Source organism: Rhinatrema bivittatum, chromosome 14 (assembly GCF_901001135.1).
Source record: "Rhinatrema bivittatum chromosome 14, aRhiBiv1.1, whole genome shotgun sequence".
Classification (NCBI taxonomy): domain Eukaryota; kingdom Metazoa; phylum Chordata; class Amphibia; order Gymnophiona; family Rhinatrematidae; genus Rhinatrema; species Rhinatrema bivittatum.
In genome coordinates, this window is record NC_042628.1 from 6128451 (window position 1) to 6150758 (window position 22308).

At 47.6% G+C, this 22308-nt stretch overlaps 1 protein-coding gene across 4 annotated transcripts in view; it reads right to left on the minus strand.

Annotated features, from left to right (window-relative positions):
* Positions 1-2189: 2189 nt before the first annotated feature.
* The window catches only part of SLC5A10 (solute carrier family 5 member 10), a 118171-nt gene continuing 98052 nt past the window's right edge, over positions 2190-22308 (minus strand). For all 4 annotated transcript variants that reach the window (XM_029576068.1, XM_029576067.1, XM_029576066.1 and 1 more), the window contains 4 exons: positions 12070-12238; positions 9016-9231; positions 3103-3208; positions 2190-2403 (listed from right to left, as the gene is read on the minus strand). In XM_029576068.1, the coding sequence (XP_029431928.1) occupies positions 2210-2403; positions 3103-3208; positions 9016-9231; positions 12070-12238 (685 nt within the window). In that variant the 3' untranslated portion in view covers positions 2190-2209. The remainder of the gene's footprint in view (positions 2404-3102; positions 3209-9015; positions 9232-12069; positions 12239-22308) is intronic.

The following is a 22308-nucleotide window of genomic DNA, read 5'->3' on the forward strand; positions in this document are numbered from 1 at the left end:
TGCTGGCAGTTTCTTTAATTTCTGTGAGACACTAGAACTGTCTTGGAGGACTCCTTGAGATGTAAACTTGCTCTCGTAGGTCTTTCTGGCTTGGCACAAGCTGTGACACTGGACGCTGGGCTCTGGATAGAGAAGGGTTGAGGTCACAGCAGCAGATCACCCCGTTTTCTGTAACCGGTCCTTGGTACTCACAGAGCTTCCACTTCTCACTGCATTAACATTGCCAGGAAGAAAATGCAGTACTTTTTATACCTGGGTGGTAGAGAGACTGCATAAAAGTGCTTCATCCTGCAGGAATATACTCGGAGCATCCAGAGACAGGAACCCAAGGGCGTGCGCTATAAATTAAATTCCAGTCACCAGCGCCAGACTGGATGCTTCTCACAGGGAATCCCCAGAGACCTGAAAAGCCGGATTAAAGGGAGCAGCCCTGACCTGTCAAGAGCACCGCCACACAGTGAAATGGGAACTGACATACTTTACTTCTCTCTGCTTTTACATTTCTGGTGCTTAGTTATTTATTTATTTATTTATTTCTGTGGGGGGGAGAAGAGGCCTGGTTTGTTTGGTTTTTAAAGTGTCCTCCTACCACCTTAATCTGGCCTTGTGAACAGATTAGGTAAGGAGTTTTAACAACAACAACACACTTAGGACAGAATACTTGTATCTATCCACATTTGCAAACTGAATTTGTATCTTGATAAAATAAATCTCACCTGGATAAAGTAGAGAAAGTTACAAACACATGAGAGGATTGGTTACCAGCCTGGAAATGTCCACAGAGAGCTGGGTAAAGTACCTGCAGGTTAACAGGGTCTGACTGCAAAATTAAATCCTCTGTGAGAGCAGGGAACGTTTCCCCAATCAGATCAAGGACGGCCCTGATCCTGCCCCTGTGATAAATGAAGGTTACTGATTCTATAGGACCACAGTCACAAATACCGGAACTAAAGGAGAATCAATATCCAGCACCATCAAATATAAATAAATGGGCCACCCATAACAAATGAAGTGAAGGTCGATCCCCCGTGTGAGGAAACACAATCAAGCCACAAGGAACTGGTCCGACTAAAATCCAACGGACCATCGAAAAAAATGTGCAAACAAAATGTGGAGAATCATTCAGCAGTAAGACACCGAAGTCTGCAGAGCCTCTGTGAGTAGCTGTGCACGGACGCCATTAACGTGCGCACTTACCAACATTTTCAATGAGAAACCACCTGCGATCTTTCCCCTTTGGAAAACTGGCAAGGGCAAGGTTTGCACGTTAAAAAGCGTGCACGCACCCTGCCCCTGCTATCCGGAGGGAATGGCATGTGTACAGTTATAATTAGAAAGTGTTCCTCCCCTAATGCCCTTGGGAAACGCCTCCTTGTATTGTGGCTAAAAGGATGCGAGCTCCGGAAGCCACCGACCCTTTTACCCACGTCTGAGGAGAGCATTGACGAGTCGGGTCATTTTATCCTGGTCAATACCTCAGAAAAACCACCTTGCTGTGAAACAGAGTGTGTCCTGACACATTGAAAACCCCCACCCAGGCACCCATGTCATGGGCGTTGGAACGAGGGGAGTGAAAGGGACACTGCGGTACCGGCTGAGGGTTCAGGCTTCCACAAAGGACAGAAAGAGTGTTCCAGACCCCCACAATAAAAACTGTTCCAACTCCTCTTCTATAGCCATCAAAATCACTGTTCAAGGTCAACGCAGAAAAGTTGCTTCTTTTCCTGTTGGCCTTCCTGTTCCCACAGCAAGTTCCCCGTCAAATGAACAGAAAATCTGTTGGAGTAATTCCTTGTGGTTTGATTGTTTTACTTCACAGATCTCCCACCATTGCACTTGTGTTTGCCACTTTATTTCTATTTGAAATTTTAGTCAAGAAACATTAACCAAGGTGATATCAGGACAATGAGTTATCTCATTATAAGGTGACTCTCATGCGATGCATGACCAATTGGCCTCTGACTCAAAATCCTGACTACTTCCTTCCAGACTGGGGCTAGGTACAAATATCTGCTGCACGTTCAACATTTTCCTAGCTTTCCAAATTCCTAAGACATGCAGAGGATCTCTCTTTGGTTTACTTGTATGGGTGTCAGGAAGATCATGTGAAGCCTGAGTACACAAACAGTGTCCCGCGAGAGGGTTCTCTACGCCTTGGGATGTGATGTACACGGCAAATCCTCGCCAAGCTCTCGGTCAGGGATTTATTTCATGCAAAGTACGCATACAAGAAGATATTGACACAGACAAGAATGATGGCGTTGATGCAGCACACCCGAGCCCAGAAAGGGTTTTCCAGGGTGTCCCTGACACACAACTGCTGGGGGGTTTCCTCCACTGCTCCTTGTGTGCTACAAAACTGGTTTGTCCAAGACCGGTTTCGGGGAACTTGCTTGTCACAGTCTGTCCAGGAAATAAAGAGAGAGAGAGAGAGAATCATGATATGAAGTTCCAGCACCCTCGTCTATCCATTGTAATCTCCCCAATACTTCTTTATGTGCTTAGTGCAGTCAGTGTAACTGGGTTTAAAAAGGTGTGGATAAGTTCTTGGAGGAGAAGTCCATTACCTGCTATTAATCAAGTTGACTTAGAGAATAGCCACTGCTATTAATTGCATCAGTAGCGTGCGATATACTTATTGTTTGGGTACTTGCCAGGTACTTGTGGCCTGGATTGGCCACTGTTGGAAATAGGATGCTGGGCTTGATGGACCCTTGGTCTGACCCAGTATGGCATGTTCTTATGTATGCTGAGATGGCGGTTTGGTGTGGGGGATTACAACTACATGTCCTAAGGGGAGTTAATCTCTTTAGGAAGCTCCCTGTCTTCTATTTCATTAGTCCCTTGTAAACATTCGCATAATGAGGTGACTGAGCATAGGAGAGCCATAGCTAAGAAACTAGGTCTCAAGTAGAGATGAGAATTCTTCTGCCGGAACTCATGATCCTGATCTGGGAGCAGGAGCTGGGAAGAAAGACCATACCCACAGTGCTTCCTCATGGAAAGGCGCCACCGACACCATCAGCTGGGACACACACTATGACCTACGATGAACGAAATATTGGGAGATAAGGTAAAGAAAAAGAAAAGACAAGGTTGTACCATCAGTCACTCTGCGAGATGCGTTGCTCCTGGTGGAAACCTTCTGCAGTGAAATTTCGGGAGGTGTCCTCTCTTGAGTAATGGTCCACCACGTGAGATTCTTTATCTAGACAGAGCAGTCGTGTGCAGACTGAGTAAAGAGAGTTCTTCATAACCACATATTCTGTGCAGTAATTGTAATTTCTGCTTCCTATACAGCCTTCGCATAACTATTGGGACAGCCAGCATGTGGATCCTATAGCAATAACTTCAGTTATGATAATAGTCTGTGCACCCCAAACCTGGTGTTACTGATCCCCCCCCCCCTTCCCCAACTGGTTTTAAGCCCATACCCTCCTATGCAATTCCTCATCCTGCCCCTCCCCCTGCTCAGTCCTCCTCCAGGCGGGGACTTGCCAGTACCATGGGTCAAACCTCAGAATGAAGCCAGACGGCAGAGGAGACGGATGTGGCATGAAGCACCGCTCTCCTTCCCATGGATGAAGAGAGGGAGAGGGTGCAAGGGCTGGTTGAGAGCATCACATGGGTGCAGGTTGGAGGGGATCATGCAGGGGTGGCAATGGGAAAGGATTGAGATGGGGAAGGTGGTTTGAGAAAGAGAGGGATCGGATGGCAGTGGAGTCTGAAAGAAATCGTCAAACAAGGGGGGGGGGGTGAAACAGCGGATTGAAAGGGTACGCGGGGCAGGGCGATCTGTAACAGGTGTTCTCCATAGAAAGCAGGATAAGTCAGCCACACAAGTGGGGGACGTCATCCCATGGCACCGAGACAGAAAGCAGCCACCTGCCGCGCGAGTCACCACGATTTTACCAGCAAGCTAAATTTTAAGGGGAGGTGGGTGAAACTGTGTGGCTGATTTACCCTGCCTTCTGTGGAGAAAAGCGGTTACACGGGAGCAACCTAGCTTTCTCCGTGGACAAGTGTGGGCAAGCTGAGAGCTGCATATGACTGGTTTGTTATTTTGCATTTCAGTAGATCATTACAACCTATATTTTAAGCTGAAAGATGGAGGGAAGAGTTGAAGGACTTAACTAAATAAGCTTTACAGAACTGCTTGACCAAAACTGCTGTCTTGCTGGGAAGAATTTTCTAGCAATGAGCAGTGAAAGTATGAATGGAAGAGCAAGTGACGGCCCCACAGATATCGTCTATGGAAACAGAGTGAAGAAGCTCCTGTAGTCCTAATCGGATTGCTTTCACCTGATTTTATCAGAGATCCAAGAGTCCCTTTTGTAACTGAAAACCCTCTTAACTGGGTTAAAAGAAATAAAGAGTTGGGAGCATTTCCTGTGAGATTTTCTTCTTTCTAACCAGAAGAGTAAAGCTCCTCTGCAGTCCAATGTGTGGCGAGCCTGCTTACCCTTATGAGAGTGAAATCTCAGAAAAAATATTGGTAGTTGAATGGATTGATTCAAACGAAACGAGGAAGCCACTTTTGGGACAAATTTAGGATGAGTTTTCAAAACTACTCTGTTACGAAAAAACTGAAGATAAGGAGAGAATGAGAGCAGGGCTTGCAACTCTCTTACTCTCTGGGCAGAAGTTAAAACCTTCCTCCCTGCCTCACCCCAGCATCCTCTCTCCCAGCATCTGCCCCATGTTTCTTATCCTCCCATCCCCAGCATCCTCTTCCCCGACTCTTAACGCCCTCCTCATCCCCAGCACCCTCTTGCCACCTTACTTCCCCCCATCTCCAACATCCTCCCCCCTGTCCTTAATCCTCTCCCTCATCCCCAGCATCTGCATCGCACCATCCCTTCCTCCCTCCCAGCATCTCCCTCTCGCCCGCCTCCTCCCCACCCTGCTGCTACCATCACATCTGCCTGCTCCTCCTGCCTCTTCCTTGGGCAAAATGCCTGCTCAGTGGTAGAGCTCCTGCTCCCGTTCCTCCCTGCCTGTGCTCGTGGGCTGGCACCTTCTGGTTGCTGATCTGACGATGCACAAGGAAGTGCTGGCCCGCGAGTTCTCGATATGCTCGCAGCGGGTCAGCACCGACGGGAAGGAACAGAGGCACTGGCTGCATGTGCTCTCATTGCTCCCCTCGATCTCCTGCGGAGGCCCGGTCTATGTCTGCCTGGCCTGAGGAGCACATGCTTGGCTGCCTACGTTGCTCTGCTTGGCCATACATGCCCGCAGCGCAGGGAACAGTGCTGGTGGTGACCCTAGGCCAGCAGTACCTCTTGTTGCAAGGTGCCCTGCTTGCCCTACCCAAAAGCTGGCCCTGGAGGTCTTTCCTGTGCTGCCGTGCTGCGCTGTTTCCTGTTGGGTGGAGGGTGGGTGTTTCCCATGGCTCTGCTTTTCGGTTCTGCCAATTGTGGTGTGTTTCCTTAGGGTGGAAGAGGAGGGGTTTTGCCTTCACACTGCTAATTCATTTTGGTGGAATGTGGGTGCAGGCTATTCTCCGTGGCCTGTTCCCAGGGAAGGGAGGTTCCCAGCATCCCATTCCTTGGCGCGTTTTCCTGCCAGTGAAGGAGCAGTGTCCCTGCTGCCTGCTTCCCCGTGCCGTTTCCCCAGGGCCCTGCTCTGCCACGTCTGTCAGCGACGGTGGGGACTGTTTGCCGGTGACGCCGCTTGGCTCCTGCTTCGGCAGTTGTCACCAGCAGAACAAATCAGTTCACCTGAGGCCAGCAGGTGTGCATATTTTTACAAATCCCACTAATGGGAGGCCAACGTAGGGCCTGAAAGCAATTAGAACTTCCATTATTGTGCTCACAAAAGGTGACAAGTCGGGCTAAAGACACCACATAAAAGCTTGCTGCATTTTCTAGCAACGCCTTGGTATCTGTATCCCTGGATAAAAAAGAAGAAGAAGCTAAAGGAATCTGTTTTTCTACATTCCATCCGTCAATCATCTGCTCCTCAGGTAGCAGAAAGGATTTCAGTTCATGGGCTGGGTGGTGCCAGAGAAGAGCATCAAGAACTGGCTTGTCATTGTTCCGGAGCGGGGACTCTGAGGCTAAAAAGTACCCGTAGGATGTGCTTGCAGAAAGCATCACATTTTAGCTTTTGGGAGTATCCACAGATGAGGGCACGGAGCATGAGAGACTGATGCCAGAACCCATCAGTTCTTCGCCGTCCCGTTCACAATCAACGTTAACTTTGCTGCTTCTTGTTCAGCTTAAGAGAGCAAAATGAGACAGGCACCGTGATGCCCTGAATAGAGCCGAAGAACCCAGACCCGTCCAAATGTCTGTGCTCTTAATCGTTCCCACCAAATATCTTTCCAAGCAGGAGCAGGGACAGAGCATGCAACGGACAACTGCAAATATACCAAGACAATGTATCCCCGAGGTCGAGGGGCCGAATGGTCAACGAAAGCATTTTAAACTATTTGCACCTGAACTGAGAACCAAAACCTGATAAAGTGATGGGGCTGCTGCGTATGCAAATCCACTTGCATGCACAGAGATAAAGGTAACAAATAAAAATATAGAAGGTGATCTCTTTTTATCGGACTAACTTCACATTTTTTTTTTTTTTGACAAGATTTCAAGAGCTAATGCCCTCTACTTCAGGTCAGAATTCAAATGAGGAAAAGATGATATATTACCAGGAAAATAAAGCAGTGCGTTTGCAATAAGTGAATCACAGAAGTCCAGAGCGACACCATTGTGGGGGAGAACTTTTCGGAATCACACCACGGCATCAATGACTTTATGATCGGGATAATCAAAAGAAAATGTAAAGCAATCCAGGAACACAAGGCTTTTGAAGCTAAATTGATCAGATCACTGTGGACCTGACTCAAGAAGCATAAAATTAGAGTGCTTGGCACCTTCTGATCACCCATCAGACCTCCCTCGCCCCTCACCCCTTCCCCCTCCCACCCCACCCCTTCCCCCTATCATTCTACTGCCTTTTGTGATTCACTTATTGCAACCGTACTGCCTAATATTTCCTGGTAAGGTCATCTTTAACGTATTTGACCTGAAGAAGGGAGTATTAGTTCTTGAACACTTGTCAAGAAATATATTAAAAAGATATCACCTTATATATATTTTTTGTTTTATTTTTTAACCTTTATTTCTGCTGAAAACGAGTCCTGGAGGTGCGCTTAGAACATCTTCATGCGACCTGTGCTCAGAGAGGCTCATGCATAGGCCATTAGGTAACCCAACTGTTATATCACCACTGAGTGAAAGAACTTAAGATGAGCCTCCTTTTTGCTCTTAGCTATGGGATTCAAGGTCCAAAACTGGAGGCCAGCTTAACGCCTAAATTCTTTACCACCATGGAGGTTCTTAAGCAATCTGACTGTATATTAACAACAATGGGGCGAATATCCAGACTACTGTTCCCAATCTTAGCGTCTCTATTTTAGGGGAATTTAGAATCAGTTGGCTCCTTAAGAGCCAGCTCAAAATTTCAGTTGACCCAGAATTCAAATCCACTAAAGCAGTAGTTCCGCCTTTTCCTACTGGGAGAATGATCTACACATCATCTGCAGGTATGCACCCTGTCTAACCTCTGCACACAAAGTAACTTCCCCAACAGATGCATGAACACCCGAAGAGGCAGAGGGGGCTCCTGAGGCGTGCCAGACGACAGATTCATTGGCAGCAAACAGCTGCCCTTAACACTTACCACAGCTGATCTTCCTGAGAGAAATGAGGTAATCCAAGCCCTTGCATCTGCCCAGGAGTATAGAGTGGTCCACCACATCAAAGGAGGAAGACAAGTCCAAAAGCACGGGAATCATTTGTTCCAGCACAGAGAGACCAGCTTGATAAGGATCAGGGTCCACAATCTCCTCCAGAAAAGCTGTCAACTACTGGGTTACCATTCTCTCAATCAGTATTGCCAAAAAAATGGGATGCCAGCTACAGGCATATCTAATGCATGGGTTTTTCTTTTTCAAATTATGGTTTATGATTGATTTGCACCAACAAGGAGGCATATATCCCTCTTCAAGTGAACGATTCAGCATCCCTAACAGGTAGAGCTGGATTTAGGCACTGACAGGGGCCTAGCGCACTGGCACCCATGCACTCCCCTCTCTCCCCACAGCTCACCCTTCTTTGGTTGGACTGGCTCTTCCAGAGCTCCCCTCTGAGCCTCATTCTAGCAGGATTTTGTTGCCCTTCCAACTTTTGTCGCTTTAGGTGACTGTCGAATTTGCCTAATGGAATCACCAGCCTTGGCCTGGGGTGCCAAATTCTGAAGGAGCTTAAAAACGGGACTCCTGTTGTTCCAGGGAGCAAAACTATATCCTACCTCCTCCGACTATGAGAACTATCATCCTGAATCCCAGCCCTGAGTGCTAGTGTCCCTGAATTGGTCTCCATCTCCTTTCCCCGCTCATAAGACCGGCTCATCTCTATGGGGACGCCCCAACATATGGCAAAACACTGTTTGCTGCCCTGACTTCCAGCCTCCCTTGCTGCATGCAAGATGACTTGTCTTTAATGAAAGCTGTAAGGGCTGAGCACCTTAGTGTGAGAGAAGGACCTGCTTCCCACTCTCCTAGCAGAGCCAGTCTTGACTTGCCAGCAGTTAGTTAAGGCCATCAAAGGGCTACCATTGCATATATTCTGTTTTGCTTTGTTTTGTGCACAAATAATGAATCATTGGCACACACAGAGCCATTTTCAAAGCCTTTTACTGGGTTTATTGACTTTCTGAAAATAGGCAGCTTAGGGGGCATCATCTCACAGGGTGGGGGCTCTTTTGAATGGGATTGAAAAGTATTTTGAAATCTACACACAGTATTCTCCAAAGAAAGTTTATCTGTAAGTGTCAAATTGTGCCGATACTTTCTACCCATGGGAAGCTGTGCAGGTACTTTCCCTTTGAAAATTAGGTGCAAGGTCCTATGTGGATAGTTTGAAAAGAATGACTCTGAGCAGGAGCAGAGGATCAGGCATGGACCATTTCAGACAGGACTAGGTAGCAGCACAAACCTTCATCACCCACCTGTGACTGTAGAGGGGGCTCCGTCAGCAAGCTTATCGCTACCACCACAGCCGTAGTTAAGGCACAGAGGATGATGGCAAAGTGGAGGTAATGGACATCCTTCAGTACCGAGGGCCTCTCGTCATAGACTCCACAGCGAGGGATGGGATACACGAACTCCAGGATCATCCTAATGAGTCCGACCCCTAACCCGACCATCAGTCCCCAGAAAGCACCCTGGAAGAGAAAGGTTGTGAGAGATCACTTTCTTGGAAACGTCCTAAGGATGGCGGCGGATTCGCTCCTTACCTTTTATCCAGAGCGCCTTTTACCAACTTTCTGAAATTGCATGGCTCAGAGAAACGGTGGCACGGGAAAAGGCGAGCCAGGCAACAGAGCGAAAATGAAAAGATTTGCTTTACTAAACTCTGGAAGGAGGAAACAGAATGAAAGGGCAGTGGACATTAGATACACCAGTGTGGAGTTACCTGTGAAAGCAGGAAGAAGCTCACTGGGAGAGTGCAAAGAAGGGAGGCACAGAGAGGAGGAAGGGGAATAGCCAGTGCCTGTACAGCAAATCGTTTTCACCACCAACGTTGTGTCCATCGCTTATGCTTTCTCTCGCTCCTGGACTCCAGGGGTTAGAATGGAGGTCCTTGGATGGTTACGGGCGGAGGGAGGGTGAGACACTTCCTTCGGTGAGAAAAGGAGAGTGGGGGAAGGAATGAAGGGTGAGTTCTAGCAGCTGTAACCCAAACTGGACCAAGGCAGAGGGAACTCATCGCTTGGGAGGGAGTGGGTGGAAGTAGCCACGTCCCACGTGATGAGCAGCGACAAAGCAATGACCAGGTGGCCAGCAAAAGTGGCACCGGGTGTAAAACATTCACCGTATTCAGAGAACTTACAGACAAGAGCCAAAGTATTCACAAAACAAGCTCCTCCATGCTGCGTTATTTCAAATGCTGTCGAGTGAAGAGCCAGGATAAAGACATTACAGAGTCTGGATGGCTCTCGCATGGACTCCCTAAGCCGTGAGTATTTTCAATGGAAATTGGAATATAAAATCATCATGCATGTATGGATCCGCCAAGTCAGAAACCTATTCCATCACCGCTGTCACAGACTGTTAGCTCTATGATTACTCCTGTTGTCAAACTTGCAGCATGATAATAATACTGTGTTATTATATTTATGTTTTGTTGTATCCTGCCCTGAACGTTTTAGAAAGGGTAGGTACTAAACCCTTTTCGATAAATCAATCCTTTCTATACCACTCCCAGGTGTACGCAGCCCTGACAGACCCTGCTCATATATACACACATGCACACACACTCATAAATAAATATACCCGGGTGTCTCTTTATACAAAACCTGCAATAAGTGCACAGGAAGCTGCTTCCTTAAGCAATGTTATGGAGGGGGTCTTATACTCAGAGGGCAAGGGTTACTGATTACCACCAGGGAGCAGATTCCGTCACAGGTCTACTGACAATAAGGGTTCTTGATTCTTTTTCCAGAAACAGCTGCTGCCTATCAGTGCTTCTCCTTTGCAGGTACAAATGAACTACAATGAAACGAGGGCACAGATCACTGGAAGCAGTCATTGCTGTGAAATGCAGCACGGGCACGACACCTGACCGGATGGCGTTGGATAAACACCAGTGTTTGATATGGCAAAGGAAACATGAGGCCCACCAGCACAGTAACTACAACACAGAGCAAGGTGGTACACGCAACAATTACCTACAGAGTGCACAAAAAATACGTCAGGGGCTCCCCTGATCTGTCATTGCTACTAAGCTTCTCTACTTTTGTAATTTGTCTGTATGTAAGGACACATCTGATGTAAAACACAGGAGGCTGGGTTGTAGCTAACATAAATATTTTTAATTCCTATCCAGCCAAGGCTCAGCATTACGCATGCCTGCTTCCGGGGAAATATAGTTGCACGCAGGATAGGGAGGAACAGTCCAGCACTCTCCAGGAAGGATGCCCATTTCGCTTCCCGTCTGCAGTGCAACAGGAGCTGTCTCTCATCTTACTGCAGGGGAAAGCTGATCCTCCATGAAGCTGTAGTGGCTAGGCCAGTATTATGCTGCTGGTTACCTGTATGCCGCAGCACCTGTATGTGGCTGGCATTTAAAACCAGCTCTTTGTATTATTTCAGATGTAAGTAAAGGAGAAGGGATGGATCTCAGCTGTCCTGAATGTGCATTTTGGGAGCAATTTTTAAAGCCATTAAGCCAGATAAGCAGGCATTTACCTGGGCTCTAGATTCATTGCCAGAGGATGTGGTGAAAGCAGTGTAGCTGCGTTTGGACAAGTTCCTGGAGGAAAAGTCCACAAACCATTATTAAGGTGGACTTAAGGGGGAAACATTGCTTAACCCTGGAGTAAGCAGCATGGAATCTATCTTTTGGGATCCTGCCAGGTACTTGTGACCTGGACTGGCCATTGTTGGAAACAGGATACTAGGCCTCATGTACTTTTGGTCTGACCCAGTATAGCAAGTGTTATATTTTTATTTTCTTATGCCCTCTAAACGTACCCACAGGCTTCCACAGCAGATGTACTTTTAGCTGGTCAAAAACAGTAATTACCGGTGGGGGTGGCTGAGAGGTGTTTAGACCGGGGAGAAAATCAGCCTGCACTATTTTGTCTCCAATCAAGTGCCCACGCAAAGGCCCCACCAGTAGCAGGGGCACAGAAGGTGTGCATTTTGTACATGCAAACGTCCTGGGAGCTACTGGGCAGTTTCCCTTTGAAATTTGTGGTAAGGCCCATGAATACCAAAGAACGCATACGCCTTGCAACTGGATGAGCCGTTCACCACTGCCGCCATGAAGGCTTAGCACCAGCTCCGAGTGAAGATGAGGAGTAAACCCGGGTGCGTCCATTAAACCCTGAAAACGCCATCCCAGCCGCACCCCCACCTAGCAGTTGGCATTTCTTCCCCTACCCTGTAACCGCAGCCTTTTCCAGTGAACATGAGACCCTCCCCATTTCAAGCCTTGCTTCCAGCTGTCGGGAGCCTGGCATTCCTCATCATTGATGTCTCCCGGGAAGGCCCGTTACCTGCTCGTTGGCTCTTTTCCAGAAAACAGCCAGCGTGAAGACCGCTGTGACAGGAGGGGCGAGGTAGCTGGTCACGGACTGGATGTAGACGTACAGCTGGCCGCTGTTGGCATTCTGCAGGATGGGGATCCACACCACGCTCACGACCACCAGGACAACGGTGACGATCCTGCGGGAGAAGAACCAGAGTTATTGCTCACCAGATGGGAGTTGGGGGTTCCTCATCATAGTACAGCAGCTCTACCTGAGGGGGCGCATGACTCGTCCAAAGCAGGAAACTTATTTGACTACAAACCGTAGGGATGGCTAAGTAAGCAGTAACCCGGGGAACTTCTCCAGGCTGTGAACTGCCCTCCTCTTACCACAGCAAAAAAAAAAAAAAAAAAAAGACAGAGAGTGAGGGAGGTGCTTAGTCCGTCCCCCAGATTCTCAGAGGGAAACCCCTGAGCCTACTCCTGTGGGGTTTTTAAATCGCCCCTTGCACGCCCAATGCATGTTGCATCCCATAATACTGCCTTCATTTCTATTCTACTTTCCAAGCACTTTGAAGAAAGTAAAGCCACAAGGCCTTCCAGAAATGATTTCTTCTGCAAGGTCTCCTGGTACTGTGTGAAAGAGCAGACATGATGGACAGCAACCTAATTATCAGAAAAAATGACAAGCTTTTCCCTCGCCCTAGCTCCTGACAGGTTCACAGGGACACAAAGCATTCCGCCAAGTTCCGCCTGAGTATCAGATACCCCCAACCTGCATGCAGCAGGCCTGCGAGCGTGCGAAAGCAGCAGGTGACATGAGACAGACGTGCACATGGGACCGGGAGAGCCGGTGTCGGTGCTCACCCCCGGGGGTGGGTGGGTGTGCAAGTGTGGATTATCCTCTGGCTTTGCACTCCAGGAAAAATCATAGCAGTTCCATTTAAAAGACAAAAAAAAAACAAAACCCCACCACAAAAACGATGTTCAATTAGCTAAGTGTAACCCATCCGGATAGAATGACTCTGGCCGGCAGTCTCAAAGGGAAAGCTTGCCGGCAGAATGATCTGCGAGTAAGGCAGGGAAGTGAAGCAGAGCAGGGCTGGCGTCCGTTCCTACCCACACAAGGTGCCAGCAGCACCTATCAGGCAGCTCTCTGGGGCACGAGAAGGGGGAGGCCTCCAGCAGTCCCAATACCTGGGGGAGCGGGGTTCAGTTTCTATCCATGCACATTTACAAATCAATTCCACAAATACCTAAAAAAGATACCCTTGTAAATGTGTTGCACAGTATAAGGGAAATACTTATATTTTTTATGAACCATCTGAATTAGAGAGTTTTTTGTCTAAATGTAAAAATGAAGCCAAGATATCCAAACCCACAGGAGCAGGATAAATGATATAGACTGTTTTTTCTCTCCTTGTTAGTCTACAAGAAGTGTGGCCTAGTAAATTTGCTCAGGATTTATAGATATTCCTTTTATCTTTCTTCATATCGTTTTGAAATAATGACTTACAATGGATTTTTGACTTGATGTTTTTGAATGTTATGATTTATTGTGAGACAAAATTACTTAGAGATTCTTTGTAAGTCTAATTGTGTAATTATTTTCAAATACTGATTAAATAAAAAAAAAAAAAAAAAGAACCCCAAAAATCAGACGCATCGTTTGAAAGGAAAAAGATAAGAAAGAAATTGCCACGGCTTATTGTCCCTGCGGCCTGCATGCAGAGAGCTTTTTTATTTTAAACGTATTTCTTTACGGTGTCTGCCTTGCACCGACATTACTTCCTCTTCAGGGTTTTCATGTGCTGTAAGCTGCTTAGGGGTCATTAAAGGTGGACTAGAAGACTTCTAAAATAAAATATTTGTAGGGATACCAGCCAAACCTAACAAGAAGCAATAAAGAGGCAAAGATAAGAGGGTTCAGCGCTTCCCTGGCTGGACAGCAGCCCAGATGGTACAGATTTGTCCCCCAGAAACAAAGGTAATTATAATGAATCTGACTCCTTCCCTGCCCCCGAAACTTTTAAACCTGTTTCCTCATATTCTCCTTTTCTGTCTTATCCTAGCCACATCTGGAAGAGCACTGCTTTAGCATCTTTAAAGGAAACATCTCTGTGATGGAAAAACAGCTTTAGTCACGGTTGGGCTCCAAGACAAACTGCGCTATTAGCTTGCAAGTTCGTTGCCAACTCTCGGCAAAATCTTTCAAGCAGAGCTGGTATGTCCACAGCATAAAAGGACAATTGCTTTCCCTGTTGTTCGCTGTCCTCCTCCTTTCTAGCCACCGGCAAGGTTCAGTCCTCAGCAGCTGGGGGCAGGAACAGCACCTCTGAGATTTTATCTTCCAACAGAATTTTCGAAGTTCTCAAGTTTAATATGCAAGGCCTTATTATCTTTTATAAGAGAATCAGCTCTTCTCCTCCAGGGACAGAATATGTTCTTGCTGATCCTGGACCGAGCTCTGGGACACGGAGTCCTTCATCTGTGCTGTTGATTCCATCCCCGGGGGACTGCTCCATAAGGACGATAGCCATAGTAGGCTTGCTGAGAACTGACCTGTAACTCCATTGAGGTAGCTGGGGAGCTGCCCCCATAAACTCTCCCATTTTGGGGGACATTGGCTTCAGGATTAATTGGCCCAGTAGCCCTTGCAAGGTCACCCGTGTTCTCCTCCAGCATTCCTGCTGAACCCACATGCATTTCACTCACGGTGTCTCCCCCTCCAGCCCGCAGCTTCCCAGCTGCGGCTCATGACGAAACCGGGGCACCTACGGGTGGCTTCCTCGGCTGCGCAGGCCACACACGATCCCAGGATTCAGCGAAGTATCCTGTGGGAAGTCCGCAGCACGTTCTGATCAATCAGGCCAGTTCCTGGGCTCTGAGGGATACATCTGAGGCCTACCCTTCCTCTTCCTTACCATAAAGGAAATTTCAGACCAGTGCAGAATGATGAGCCTGATCCACCATCCGGGAGTCTGAGAACTCTACGGAAATTAAAAAAAAAAAAAAAAATGCTCCCACCCCAGGCAGAAAGAGTACCCTCACCAGCCAGGAGGGAAGTTTTCTCTGACACTTACCCTCAGTGCCACGCCTCAGCCATGGGGAGTAGCCTTCTGAGACTGAGGTGACCTTAGCCAGTCCTGCAGTTTTTCAACTGTTGTAAGTCGCTCTGGGTGATCCTTAGGGTTCGATAACGTGGGATATAAATGTAATAGAACACAGAATACAGGAAACTCAGACCTGAACCTCACATCCTGCAGTGCGCACGCAGCAGGACTAGCCCAGGAATTGTATCGAGATAGTATCTTGTAAAAGCTGAATTATTTCTTCTTACCTCCATCCCTGCATAACATAACTTTATTATTATACCACACTTTACCACTAAAAGCACTCAGAGCATGAAGCAATCAGGATCAAAACAGTCAAATGAATAAGTATCATAAACCTATCAATTATCATATTATTTATTTATTTGTTTATTTGAAAATATTTATATACCGCAAACAATAAGACATTTGCATGTCCGTCTAGGCGGTTTACAAATATACATACATAAATTAAAAAGTCTAATACATCATTATGAATATAAAACCACAAACAATAGGATACAGTAAAAATAAACATTAATAATTATAGTTTACATAAGCCCATGAAATAATTTAACACCAGATACAATGTATTCTGAAAAGACGTGAACTTCCTTAGCAGGGAGTTGAAGATCTGTGGATGTCAGAAAAAACTGAGTGCCTTTGAGGGTCATGTTCACACAGCAATGGACTGACATTCGCCAGAGTTTTCCACCTGCCCTTTCCCTGGACCTCAGAATATTACACTTTTAATTTTGCCAAGGTCAGTTCTAACATGGCCCCGTGAAACTCATATGACGTTACGCAGGTTTCCCATAGCTTTCTACTCACCACAGACTTCAGCTCTGCAATGGTGATTACTGGCTTTCCTGCATGCACAGTATCCTGGCCAAGAGAACAAGATCACACATCCCACTCCCTTTACAAACTGTACAAAATTTGAAAAGATTATGAAGCCTATATTCAGTAAGCCACTTATCTGGCTCAAGTTAGCTGGATAACGTCTCTGGGATATTCCCTAGAGAACTGCCAATTACGGGCTCTGCTGAACATAGCTGGATAAAGTCGCAGCCAGATAACTATTTGATAACTCTGAATAACAGAGTTAGCTACCTAACCTCTCTGGCAAACTTAACTCTGCAATCCACAAACTAAAGAGAGTGCAAAAACCCCACTCTTAGGCCAAAAACCAACGTAAACAAAATATGGGATCAAACCAAAGTTATTTTAAACCCCGGTAGCAAATTGTAGAATTGTGGAAAAGGTGTCAGCACCCTGACTGCGTGTCATGCACCGCAGTGCTAGGAGCGCCCGGACATATCAGTCATCAACCTGACTGCGTGTCACGCACCGCAGTGCCAGGAGCGCCCGGACATATCAGTCATCAACCTGACTGCGTGTCACGCACCGCAGTGCCAAGAGCGCCCGGACATATCAGTCATCAACCTGACTGCGTGTCACGCACCGCAGTGCCAGGAGCGCCCGGACATATCAGTCATCAACCTGACTGCGTGTCACGCACCGCAGTGCTAGGAGCGCCCGGACATATCAGTCATCAACCTGACTGCGTGAGTGCTAGGAGCGCCCGTACATATCAGTCATCAACCTGACTGCGTGTCACGCACCGCAGTGCTAGGAGCGCCCGGACATATCAGTCATCAACCTGACTGCGTGTCACGCACCGCAGTGCTAGGAGCGCCCGGACATATCAGTCATCAACCTGACTGCGTGTCACGCACCGCAGTGCTAGGAGCGCACGGACATATCAGTCATCAACCTGACTGCGTGAGTGCTAGGAGCGCCTGTACATATCAGTCATCAACCTGACTGCGTGTCACGCACCGCAGTGCTAGGAGCGCCCGGACATATCAGTCATCAACCTGACTGCGTGTCACGCACCGCAGTGCTAGGAGCGCCCGGACATATCAGTCATCAACCTGACTGCGTGTCACGCACCGCAGTGCTAGGAGCGCCCGGACATATCAGTCATCAACCTGACTGCGTGTCACGCACCGCAGTGCTAGGAGCGCACGGACATATCAGTCATCAACCTGACTGCGTGTCACGCACCGCAGTGCTAGGAGCGCACGGACATATCAGTCATCAACCTGACTGCGTGTCACGCACCGCAGTGCTAGGAGCGCACGGACATATCAGTCATCAACCTGACTGCGTGTCACGCACCGCAGTGCTAGGAGCGCACGGACATATCAGTCATCAACCTGACTGCGTGTCACGCACCGCAGTGCGTGACACGCAGTCAGGTTGATGATATGTCAGTGCTAGGAGCGCCCGGTTGATAAACCGGGCGCTCCTAGCACTGCGGTGCGTGACACGCAGTCAGGTTGATGACTGATATGTCCGGGCGCTCCTAGCACTGCGGTGCGTGACACGCAGTCAGGTTGATGACTGATATGTCCGGGCGCTCCTAGCACTGCGGTGCATGACACGCAGTCAGGGTGCTGACACCTTTTTCACAATTCTACAATTTGCTACCGGGGTTTAAAATAACTTTGGTTTGACCCCATATTTTGTTTACGTTGGTTTTTAACTTAACTCTGCCCCAGAATGCCTCCAGGTTATCCAGATCAGTTTTATCTGGCTAACTTCTTAGCTGGAAAAAACAGAGGTGGCCAGAGCGTGGGAATTTTGATAACCAGCAATTTGTCCAGCTAAGTCCTGAACTGCCTTCTGAATATCCAGAACTGACCCGGTCCCTTTAGTAACAGGTCACAGGTCTCTTCAGAACCTGGTACTGATGCAGCCTAGACAGAGCTGGTCCGTTTCACTGAACAGCAGGAGAATGAAATGAAAATCTTTGAAGGCCACCACTGGGCCTGGTTTTCAGAATAACCAAAACATTTAAATTATCTATGATCTGGAGCAACTATATGCAGATTAGTCTCATGACTATTCATGTGTGGGTGTCCTTGATGACTCTTAGGGACCACAGAATGAAGTTGCTTACCTGTAGCAGGTGTTCTCCATGGACAGCAGCATAATCAGCCGCACAAGTGGGTGACGTTATCTGACGGTGCCGGACAACACCCACTTGTGTGCCTGTGGCGAAAGAACGAAAACCAGGCTTTTCTCCATTGGACCTGATGCCCTTTCATTGATATTTTGAAGACCTTTGTGACTTAGAATGATGCAACATTTTCTTAAACCGAGTCCTCTGAACCCTTTCAGCACATCTCCCAGTATTCTACCAATAACAGAAAATGACTAGGATATTATCATGCCAGGTGTCAGTTAGTTAGACTTGCATGAGAGTAAGGTCCGACAGAGTCTACTCGACCCCGAATTAGCAGACCAGCAAGAGATGGATCAGCAGCAGGAAACCTCAGCTGGGCTTCCTTCCTTCTACTGAAATTTCATGGGCGAGCACCAGTCTGACAGGTGATGTCATGCATGCACGCATCCATACGCATATGACGAGTCAACTGCAAGTTATGCATGTGAAAAAAAACAATTACAAAGGTGTGCCTTTGAGTCCTTTAATAGCTTGCCCTAGCAGGGTGGACTTAATTAAACTGCCTACAAAGGTATGGGAGGTTTCTCCCCCAGTTGCTGCTCTGTAGTTGAAATGAGAAACTGGTTTACATGCGCTCTGCCATTGTTGAGCAATGTTAAAAAAAAAAAAAAGTCTGTCACTGGCTCTTTTCCGCTCTAGATTTCGGGTTTTGCATAGTTACTACTGTCCTACGGTGTGCTGGTCAATGGTTTTCACCACTGTGGGGCCTCACAGGTTTCATGGCTAATTTTATTCAGTCTCGCATAATCTGTGTGTGAGAGAGGTGGGGCAGGGGTACGCGTGAGCTGCGTCTCCCGTGAAGAGAGGGGTTCCCCATTAGTCTCCTGACAATTTTAATGGTAACCACTCTGGGCGGGCGCGTCAAATAAGTATTAAAAAATGATGTATGTAGTATTGTAATTGCATTAGATGCAAAGGAATTTCTAGCACTTTATATTTTTATGTATAGAATGAGTGGGGAATAAATGTGATATGTGTGGAATGAATGAAGGTATTTTAGGGTAAAGCACAATAAAACATTCAATCTCTCACACACTCCCTCTCTCAAACATACACAGGCTGCCTCTCTCTCACCCTCACAGATACACACAGGTTCTGACACAGACACACACACAATACAAGCTCTCAGACACATACTGCCTCTCACACACACACACACACACACACACACACATGCACAATAACACATTCATTCTCTCACACGCTCCCTCTCTCTAACATACACAGACTGCCTCTATCTCACCCTCACAGATACACACAGGTTCTCACGCACACACACACAACACAAGCTCTCAGACACACACTGTCTCTCTCTCTCTCTCACACAAACACACACATGCACAATAACACATTCATTCTCTCACACACTCCCTCTCTCTAACATACCCAGGCTGCCTCTCTCTCACCCTCACAGATACACACAGGTTCTCTCACACAGACACACACACAACACAAGCTCTCAGACACACACTGTCTCTCTCTCTCACACACACACACACACATGCACAATAACACATTCATTCTCTCACACACTCCCTCTCTCTAACATACACAGGCTGCCTCTCTCTCACCCTCACAGATACACACAGGTTCTCTCACACAGACACACACACAACACAAGCTCTCAGACACACACTGTCTCTCTCTCTCACACACACACACACACATGCACAATAACACATTCATTCTCTCACACACTCCCTCTCTCTAACATACACAGGCTGCCTCTCTCTCACCCTCACAGATGCACACAGGTTCTCTCACACACACACAACACAAGCTCTCAGACACACACTGCCTCTCATTCACTCACACACACACACACATGGCTTCCTGTTGTCATCAGCCGTGGTGGGATGAGCCCCCGGACCTCTTTCTGTCTTCGAGTGGTGGTGGTGGCTCCTCTACACCAGGGAGACTCTGTAAGCGTTGCAGTAAGAGGTGGAAGTGGGGCCCCTTACCCCGGGCCTCCTGGACTGAGGTGGCTCAGGATGGCTGCAGGTTCGGTTTCTCGGGAGCTCTGTAATGGGCTCTCACGGTGAGAGCCGGCGGGGACCTGCGCTGAGCCCAGAAGGAGACAGCACCGCAGTCCTCGCAGCCGCCTCCTGTGCCAGGTCAGACGGGGGCCCCGGCTCTGTGTCTCGGGCCCGCCTCCTGACTCCGCTCCCTCCCCCCACTTTCCCATCGCTGGCGTTTCCCAGTGGCACTAGCGGCCCGGCACCCTCTTCATTTTCATTCGCGATTCGCGGAAGGGAAGCCTGACGCGGCCGCCACTGCTTCCCCGCCCCAGAAAGGAAGAAGCAGCCGCTCCCCGAGCACTGAGCAGAGGTGGTGGCTCCAATTCCAGGCCGGGATCGGGTGGGGCGAGCCGGGCAGAGGGAGCTGGCAGAGCACTGGGGTGGCCTTTACCTTGAGCTCCGCCGGCGGCCCCCAGCCTCTCCTGTTGCCACTGCCCTCCCAGGTGTTCCACCCCCTGCAAATGCGCCGGGCCTCTTCCTAGGGCTCCTAATACCCTAGCACCGGCCGTGGGCATTGCTGTACAAACATCGAGCAGAGTCTCCCAGCTCGTGGCGCCATGTGTTGTGTAACGGGTGAGGGCGCAGATTTTCACTTGGCCATAGGCGCCACGTTGCCTGGCCACGGCTCTGAGGTGAAGACTTTGGGCCTTTGGAACGACTTTCTCGGAAGAGGAATGCTGAGTAATGTGCCCACTTTCCTGTTTCCATGTAGATGCTGGTGATAGCTGAGTCAGGTACATGTACATTGCCCAAACTGCTACACGATGTCGCCAGTTCAAAACAATTTGCCAGCGGGAGTCATCTGGCAACGTTAATCCTGCAAATCTACTCTGGGAAGAGCATCACAGCAGAGACACATGGACCAAGGACTAGAACCATTAATTACACTTTCCTTGCTAAGAGTATTTTTGGTTTTAGCTTATCTGCATTACAGGTCTGGCAGAGAACCATTAGCAGTACAAGGTCCTGCCCTGGCTCTCTACCAATTTGAGTCATTGGCTATGAATCACTTTATTACAACAATTAATTTGAGTTCACATTCATTATTTGCATCATGAGGTTTTTGTTAAGGACATTAATGAATATTGTTAACAAGGTCATGTGGCAAGTACTACGGAGATGAACTGTTTACAGCCGCCATTGCTAACTCCATGTGCTTTTCTCTGGATTTTGGAACATCAGAATCTCAACTTTAAAGGGCTACAGGGGTGATCCGGGAAGCTGTAAACTGGTGAGCCTGACTTCATCCCTGGAGCCCTTTAAAGTTGAGATACTGATGTTCCAAAATCCAGAGAAAAGCACATGGAGTTAGCAATGGCGGCTGTAAACAGTTCATCTCCGTAGTATTTGTCAAATGACCTTTTTAACAATATTCATTAATGTCCTTAACAAAAACCACATGATGCAAATAAAGAATGTGCACGCAAGTTAATTGTTGTAATAAAGTGATCCGGGAAGCTGTAAACGGGTGAGCCTGACTTCAGTGCCAGGAAAAAATCTTAAAATAAAATAATAGAAGATATAGAAAGATCTAGATTAAAGGGACACCACCACATTGTTGTAATAAAGTGATCCGGGAAGCTGTAAACGGGTGAGCCTGACTTCAGTGCCGGGAAAAATCTTAAAATAAAATAACAGAAGATATGGAAAGACCTAGTTTAAAGGGACACCACCAGCATGGATTTATCCAAGGGAAGTTTTGTCTCACCAATCTGCCACACATTTTTGAAGGGGTTAATAAGCATGTGGGTAATAATGCACCAGCGGATATATTTGGATTTTCAAGAAATGTTTGACAAAGTCCCCCATGAGAGACTCCTGAGAAAATTAAAAGGTCATGGAATAGGAAGCAATGTCCTATTGTGAATTGCAAACTGGTTAAGAGATAGGAAACCCGAGAGTAGGATGAAATAGTCTGCTTTCTCAGTAGAGAAAGGAAAACAGTGCCTCAGGGATCTGTACTGGGACCTGTGCTTTGTAAAATATTTATAAATTATCTGGAAAGGGGAATGAAGAGTGAGGTCATCAGATTTGCAGACGACACAAAATTGTTCCGAGTAGTGAAATCACAAGCGAATTGTGATAAATTGCAGGAGGACCTTGCAAAACTGGAAGATTAGGCA